The following is a 7,719-nucleotide window of genomic DNA, read 5'->3' as shown; positions in this document are numbered from 1 at the left end:
TTCATGTCCACACGCAACCTCCGAATGCCTGACCACACGCCTGGGAATCCCGACACGCTCTCCTTTGAACAGCTATGCACCTGCCCATAGACGCCGAGGGCGCGGCACAAAGCCTCGTCCTGTTGATCATTAGGGTAATGCAACACTCGCACAACCTTCGCCTGTGAACCTCGATATTCAAAACGGATCTCCTGCTCGCGAACAGTGACAACAGGGCTAGCTAAGAAACGCTCCACTGCAGGTTTGGTCTTGAAAAAGATCTCAAAACGACCCGCGCCAAAATCCTGCACTCCACCCAATTCCTGCTTCGAAAACTGCTGAACGAGAATTTTTGTGAGCTCGACATTTGTCACCCCTTTCGGGAGACGAGCGAAGAACGTGAAGGGCCTAAGCCGCGCGGCCTGCGCCGCCATGGCGAGCGCGAAAGGCAAAGAGAATACACTCCTACCAAACACTCGCGCCTGGCAAACAAAGAACCCCAACGACTCACCCTTTCGATGTCTTGTGGCTTTCGTATCCAACCAAGAGAAACAGGGCTTGACACAAGCACTGGGAACACAAAACACGCACGCACACAGCACCGCTCACATGCCGAGTCCTTTGCCACCTTTGCCGCGACCAGACATGACGAGTGCGGTAGTAGCGAGCGCGCGACGATGAAAGAAAACAACCGACCGTGCGCACGGTAGACGAGCGGAGGCGAACTGAAGGAGGGGGAACCCCCCGCTCCGATGTCGTGCGAGAGTGCGGACCATCAGGTTCCGCAAGGCCTGATTGGCTAGGGGACTAGCCAGTCAGGTGGCTGCAGCGAAAGAGTGCCCGCGGCGTCTAGTGGGGACGCCGAAAGCTGTTGCTGCTGCGAAAATGGACTCGATTCACGCAGGTCGCTGGCGCAACTGATGTTTCTGTTATCACCAGTCTATTTTTTTCTTCCTTTTAAACTGAACCACTCAGTAATTTTTCTGATGCTTTCCTTTCGTGGGGAACCTCATCAGATAAGCGAGAAGCTTGCCTGATTCGTTACAACACTCGCTACACGAGTTTTTCAAGCAGCAATTCCAAAACAGCAGCATTGCATTTGGAAAACGGTGGTCGGTATCTGGACATCGTTTTTTTTTTCTTTTCGGTAACAAAACTCGAGCCAAATGTTAGAATATTGATTCAGTTTGCTTATTTTTCACCAAAAACATACAAACACTTGTACCAGTGCTTGCAGGAATAAAACTTATCCCTGCTGTTAAATCTTGAACCTTGCCACCCTGAGGGTATACAGTCCCTCGCAAGAAATAAATAAAGCTTGAATCGCAAGGTTTCCTATTAGCCTACGAAATCTGTGCATCAATCTGACAACACCGAGTGAAGCAACTGCTCCCAGCAGGATGGGTTTGTATGTATGTGTGTGCGTGTGTGCTTATTTTTCTTTTTTTTTGATGCTGACTTTTACTTTTTTTTGCCATCATTGCACAGCTGGTATGTCGGCCATGTCAACAGCGGCCAGAAATGCGATGCTGACACGAGAATAACAGCAGCAGCAGCAATTTTCCAAGAGAGAAAAGAGCAGGGTGGGTGGCTGGTAGCAGCAGCATCATCTCCAGCTACTGCACGCAACTGGTTGGCCCCAATAAGGGCCGTTTTTGGTTGATGGTGGTCGCCTGTGGGGGCTCCTCCGAAGGCCTACTTGGAGCTGGTGTACTTGGTGACAGCCTTGGTTCCCTCGGAGACGGCGTGCTTGGCAAGTTCGCCCGGTAGCAGCAGGCGCACGGCGGTCTGAATCTCGCGGCTCGTGATGGTGGATCGCTTGTTGTAGTGTGCCAGGCGCGAGGACTCGGCCGCGATGCGCTCGAAGATGTCGTTCACGAAGCTTTTCATGATGGACATGGCCTTGCTGGAAACGCCAGTGTCGGGGTGCACTTGCTTGAGCACCTTGTAGATGTAGATGGAGAAGCTCTCCTTCCTGCGGCGCTTCTTCTTCTTCTTGTCCGTGGCGCGCACGTTCTTCTGTGCTTTGCCTACCATTGTCAGATGGTGGAGGGTTTGGCACATGAGTGCCGCACCCCAGGGCTACAGAACCCAGCCAACCATCATCATCCAACTACGCCACTCATGGTAAGCCCCCCCCGAAGGGGAGTATTTTTTTTTCTGAGTGGCGGCCCTTACCCCTGGGCATAGGGGGGCGATGGTCGGCCGTCTCTTCATTTCTGTACGAAAGGGAAAAAACCGTTACTACCGTGATACTTATATGGGGTCGATCTGCAAAAAAGGAGAAGCATTAAAATGTGACAGAGATTTTTCCAATGGCCTCCTCGAAAATTACTGCCGGTGAACACCAAGTGGAGATGAAGCCCTGGGCCCCAAGCCGCCGCTGCTCTCTTTGCAGGTGAAACCAGACCTCTTTCCGTACTTTTGCAAGTACGTCATGGAGGCCTGGCCGCCGCTCCGAGTGAGTGACAGCGCAGCGGGCCAGCCATACTTGATATGAACATTCTACCAGGAGCAAGACGAACTGGTTGATTGCTGCGCGCGGGAGTGGGTTTAGGAACCGCACTGTTTCGTATGGAATACCAGGAACATCAAATATTTGGGCTACTTTGCGTAAGAGCGCCTGCGGAATCGCGCACTCCAAAAAGATGTGCATCGTGGACTCGGCCGCCCCACAGAACAAAGTGCCCTGCGGTGCGCCGGAACCAATCCCACAGGTGCACGAGTGCGTCTGGTGTAGAAAAAGAGGCTCCCGCGTGCCAAAAGCCATTGGAAAGATGCCCTGCGGGGTTCTAGAAAATCTGCCAGAATTAATTTCCATTTTGGATTCCAATTTATGAGCGTGTACTGCTTCAAGTGACGCGGGAGGCTGGGGGACAGTATCTCTGCCAGGTCCTTCAGCGGCGACGCGAAAACGTTGATATCGGGAACCGCTTGCGGTAGGCGAAACAGGGCATTAGCTGCCCCGTTATAAAACAGCGAAGGAGTGCCAGCACGAACGACGTTATTGCGGACGGAGCTCTGCATAAACAAACCAAGACGAGTACTAAGAAAATAGGACGGGAGACAACTGGTAAGTGGAATGTCACAGCCCAGTGCCACCTGCGTCCACTTTACGTGCAGCGCTGTCGCTAGAACTCCCACATCGGTGAGGCCAAGGCCTCCCTTCCTTCTGGGCAGTTGTACTATGTGCCTCTTGACCCTGTCCGGCTTGCCGCCCCAGAGGAAACGAAACACGATGCGCTCCGCCTCCAGTTTGGTTCGCGCGGGCACGGTCATGACTGAGGCGATGTAGCTTAACAGCGTAAACAGCAAAGTCCGCGCGATCGTGGCGCGAGCAGTCACTGGGCAGCGCAGGGTTTCAAAAATTACGAGCCTTTATTTGTAGTTTAATTAACGCGCCATGCCAATTGCTGGGGGCGGGACCAGAAGCGGAAAAGCGATAGCCAAGGATCTTAACTTCCGAAGCCACCGGTAGCCCATGTTTTGGTTGCGGTGGTGCATCCCGCAGGTACATCACCGAACATTTGGCGGTGTTGAGCCGCGCGCCACTTGCCTGGCCATACCGATCGATCACGGCCAGCGCGGAGCAGAGAGAGCTCTCGTCTGGCACGACGGTCGTCAGATCATCGGCGTAGGCGAAGATGGGAACACGCGGGGCACCCGGCGGCAGCGGAAAACTACCTATGCGTGGATCGGACGCGAGTCTTTGAAGAAGCGGTTCGATAGCCAAAACATACAGGACAGGGCTGAGAGGACAGCCCTGCCTTACCCCGCGATTAATCGAAAAACTATCCGAGACGCGGCCGTGGATGGAAAGCGCGGATGTTGGCCCATTATATAAAGTGCGAACCATTTTCTGGAAGTTATCTGCTAGGCCCGCGTTCGCAAGAGTTTGGAAAATATAGTCGTGGCTAACTCTATCGAAAGCCTTCTCCTGATCAAAGATACAAAGTAAACCGGAAAGATTTTTATTATTGGCCCATTCTAGCAAGTCTCTGAGAGCAAAGCCGTACAGCTGCGCCGAACGAAACGGCACGCAGCACGTCTGGTACGGACCGACTATTGCATCTATGTGAGCAGTGAGCCTTGTGGCGAGGCACTTGGCAATTAACTTGTAATCGCAATTGAGCAGCGTGATGGGGCGCCAGGCTCGCAGATCGGAGCTCCTCGACTCATCCTTACACAGGAGAGTGATTAGCCCTTCTCTTTGAGACGCTGACAAAACCCCACCACTCAGCAGCCTGTTCACAAGGGCTGTGAAAGGCTGCTTTAACTGCTCCCAAAACTTTAGGTAAAACTCGGGAGGTAGACCATCCGAACCTGGGCTACGATTGTGTTTTGATGTTCGGAGTGCTTCGAATAATTCGCCCTCGGTAATAGGGTTATCGCTCACGACGGATGGGTCCTGTGGCCCTTCTAGGGGAAGCAGTTCAGGTGTTACTGCCTCCGCCGTGTATAGGTCAACGTAAAACCGGCGCGCTGCGTCCAAAACAGTGTCCGGCGTGCTCACAACAGCTCCTGAATGCGGATCGATTACAGACGAAAGCGGCGGATTGGATCGCGCAAGCCTACGCCTCAAAATACTTCGCGAACACCAAGTTTCCATTTCCCAACGTTCGGCGCGAGCGATAGCGCGTAAGCCATCCCATCGGATACGAAGGAGGCGGCGATGCTCCCTTCGAAGCTCAACAAGTGCAGCGGCTACCCCAGGGCCGCAGGAAACAGGCGACGAGAGCAGGAGGATCGCGTCTGACACGACTTGAATCGCCGCGCGCTCCTCCTGTGCCAGCCGCTTGCCCCAGGCCCTGAGACACTCGCGCACTTCATTTTTAAAGTCATCCCACCGCTCCGCATCGAGGCCCGACGCCCTCTGGGCCACGAGGTGTTCTACCTGTGCCATAACGCACGAGCTTTCGAGCAGTCGCGGGTTCAGACGCCAAGGCCCTCGCGAGGATGGCACGAAGTCGGAATCCGCGAGGCGCAACGCAACAGACTGATGATCGGAAAGCGCCGAGGCGACCTTCCAGATGGAATGCAGGCGCGGGGCTAGCGACGGAGAGACATAGAACCGATCGAGCCTGCTCTGTGCGCCCCGGCCGGTCCAAGTCATTCCTGACTGGCCCTGCCGAAGTAATGACCAGGCATCGACCAGCCCCAGGTCGTCTACCAACTCCCGAAGCGCCGTGCACCCACTGCCAGGCTCTCGGCGCCGAGGTACACCGCAGTGCGATAAGCGATCGGACGCGAACAACGTGCAGTTAAAATCTCCTACCAAAACAAGACGCGACGGGCCTACGAGATAGGAGTCGAGCGTCTTGAAAAAATCCCTTTGCGGTCCGGCCGGCCTAGTGTTAGGGGCGTAAACATTCACGATGCGCGTGCCACAGTCTAGGTCGATCGAGAGCAAGCGGCCGTCAGAGTCGCGGGAGTGACGAAGGATCGAGCCCGTGTATCGCGGCATCAAAACAATGCCAACGCAACGAGAGCCCGTCCCCCCGAAACTCCAGAGAGATCTGGTGCCAAAATTGCTGTCGAACTGCCTAATCTGCCCTGCTCGGTGGAGGTAGGTCTCCTGCAGAACCAAAATGTCAATATTCTTTGAGCGGGCTAACTCAATTACTTCGGCCTGCTTAGGAGGCCTCGTCAATCCGCGGCAGTTAAAGGTTGCGATTGTTAGGGAGTAGCCCATGTTCAGTGTGTTGAGGGGAGTCTGTTTACAGCCGAATAGTGCCCAAAAAACGGCGGTGAGAAGAATCCACCTTTTTCCAGTACCGGTCCGTCTAGCGGCCGTTTGTATGAACTAAAATTGGCTGCAACCCCGCCCCCTCACGGATCCCGATGCGCACTGCCCGGACCGCCATTCGGCCATTCCTCGCAGCGCGTTTGGTGTGTGTGTGTGTTACTTCTTGTAGTTGACCACACGCGTTTTTCTTGCGCATCCCTGCGACCGCGAGGATGGCATGCGCAAGTAGCCTGCCCTCTGCGACGTGCCAGACGTTTTTTAGTGCCTACAATGAAGGTAACTGGAACATTGACTTCCGCGACGCGCCTTATTTCACAAAGGCGCAGCTGGACAGGCACTTCGGCGATGTGGCTGCCGGATTCTGCGACCGGCAACGGTCTCGCGGGTGGAACTTTAAAGTTGAGTATTTCATCCGAAACGTGGTGTGGCGGGCGGCAGAAGCTGGCGTTTACGTGCGGAGCACGTGCGTGCCTTCCATGAAGTCTGGGCACTATAAGCAGCTTGCGCTCCTGGAGTCCGGCTCTGCGACCGTTCTCGCAGCGTACTGCGAATGCCCAGCAGGGTAAGCATTATTTCCTTTGTTACTTTCAGAACGGAACTAGCGATAGCAAACGTAGCAGTGTCGGCCTTGCCGCTCCTTGGGCGAAAGCCCAATCGCGACAGACAGCTTCATCGTGCGCGCTGCGTTCGGTTTCCCGGCTCGACAAGCCGCGCTGCGCATAACAGATGCCTTAAAACAAAACGTGCTACGTTAGGGTTCGAGGCTGGGTTGCGAGAGTGAGTACTGACAGAAAAGCAAGACGGCTGCAGCGTGCGCAGTCATGAAGCGCGTTTCCGTAGGCGCTGAAGCTTGTTGATATGACTACGATAACGAGTTGAAACATTGCGTGGCTACAAAGAGCGGCGCAGCTAAGCACAAAAGCATCGTGTCATATTTTGCTACAATGTTTACGGCGGTCCCTGTTTCCCCTGTTGCGAAATTACGTGGGTGTTCATATTGTTGGTTTATCTTTTTTGTCATCACAACAGTCTCAGCGAAACGTGTCAGCACGTTGCCGCCTTGCTGTACGCGGTTATCGACTTGAAGGAGCCTTCCTGCACAGACGTGCCGTCCGTATGGAATGTCCCCTACAAAGGTAACAACTGCTGAATGAAAGGAGGGTGCCGAGGCAGAAAATGTGGTGCATTTGCAATGCATGATATTCAAATAATTTTTATTCACAGGTAATGGATATAGTTAAATATCCAGCTCGCTCAGGCCACACGGCTTGTGTTACTTCACATCAATAACTTGCATAGGTAGTCGAAAGCCTTGACAGTAAACCCGGGAGCGCGCGTCGCTCAGTGCATGCAAAGTGGTGTAGCGGAGGGATGGCTAACTCGTGTAGTTCGTACGTTTGGTGGATCCGCTCCCTGACAAGTGTTTATTGCGCTGTTGTCTGCTGCGGTAGCTGCGTCAGATATCTGGAAACGATCCTAAAGAATACATGTGCCGATGAGGGGCTTTTTATCAAGCGCAAAAATGGAGTGAACGCATTAAAATGTTTGCGTTTCGCTGCCCAATAGGGTGATAAAAAATGTGTTATCCATGACGTAATTAATGCAGCAAGCAGCCGCACCATAAAGTGCTTTCAGGAAGTGTGCACGCCAACCGAACAAACTGTCAGAGCATGCCAGCTTCTCACCAGAGTGCTCTGGCATGTGTTGAGCAGCACGCGCTCCCGTGTTTACAGTCATAAAGCTTTCAACTATACTATTGTGTATGCTCTGTACATACAGTTCAACACACTGGTAAGTTTCCTGGTGTTGAATTTGGCGCTGTCTTGGGAATGTGAGTGAAATTTCGGTTCACGGCAACTGTATCATGCTGAAATGTTGCCTGAAGCTGTTATGCCTTTCATCCTTCAAGTGAGTAAGATTCACCTTGTTTGCGTAGAACTAACAAATCCCATATCTGACTAGGCCACTGTCTGCAGCTGCACGCAAGCTGGAGA

General features: G+C 53.4%; 2 protein-coding genes across 2 annotated transcripts; one reads left to right on the top strand and one right to left on the bottom strand.

Annotated features, from left to right (window-relative positions):
* Window positions 1–1,613: 1,613 nt before the first annotated feature.
* On the bottom strand, window positions 1,614–2,033 carry LOC144166477 (histone H2B-like). Its single transcript, XM_077695985.1, has one exon. It carries the CDS (start codon window positions 2,014–2,016, stop codon window positions 1,675–1,677), a length of 342 nt encoding a protein of 113 aa, XP_077552111.1. The 5' UTR covers window positions 2,017–2,033; the 3' UTR covers window positions 1,614–1,674.
* Window positions 2,034–5,841: 3,808 nt separating this feature from the next.
* LOC144166475 (uncharacterized) lies at window positions 5,842–7,493 on the top strand. Its single transcript, XM_077695984.1, has 2 exons — window positions 5,842–6,287; window positions 6,755–7,493. Exons 1-2 carry the CDS (start codon window positions 5,938–5,940, stop codon window positions 6,873–6,875), a joined length of 471 nt encoding a protein of 156 aa, XP_077552110.1. The 5' UTR covers window positions 5,842–5,937; the 3' UTR covers window positions 6,876–7,493.
* Window positions 7,494–7,719: the final 226 nt, after the last annotated feature.

This window comes from Haemaphysalis longicornis, unplaced genomic scaffold (genome assembly GCF_048455015.1).
Source record: "Haemaphysalis longicornis isolate Haplotype H1 unplaced genomic scaffold, Haemaphysalis longicornis Haplotype H1 scaffold_173, whole genome shotgun sequence".
Taxonomy (NCBI): Eukaryota; Metazoa; Arthropoda; class Arachnida; order Ixodida; family Ixodidae; genus Haemaphysalis; species Haemaphysalis longicornis.
The sequence above is the reverse complement of the archived record's forward strand: the minus strand, read 5'-3'. Positions and strand labels throughout refer to the sequence as shown.

Excerpts from the sequence above, each read along its gene's own strand:
- LOC144166477 (XM_077695985.1), bottom strand. The coding sequence starts at position 2,016 with ATGGTAGGCAAAGCACAGAAGAACGTGCGCGCCACGGACAAGAAGAAG.
- LOC144166475 (XM_077695984.1), top strand. The coding sequence starts at position 5,938 with ATGGCATGCGCAAGTAGCCTGCCCTCTGCGACGTGCCAGACGTTTTTT. Across the intron at positions 6,288-6,754 it reads TACTGCGAATGCCCAGCAGG|TCTCAGCGAAACGTGTCAGC; the intron begins GTAAGCATTATT and ends TCATCACAACAG.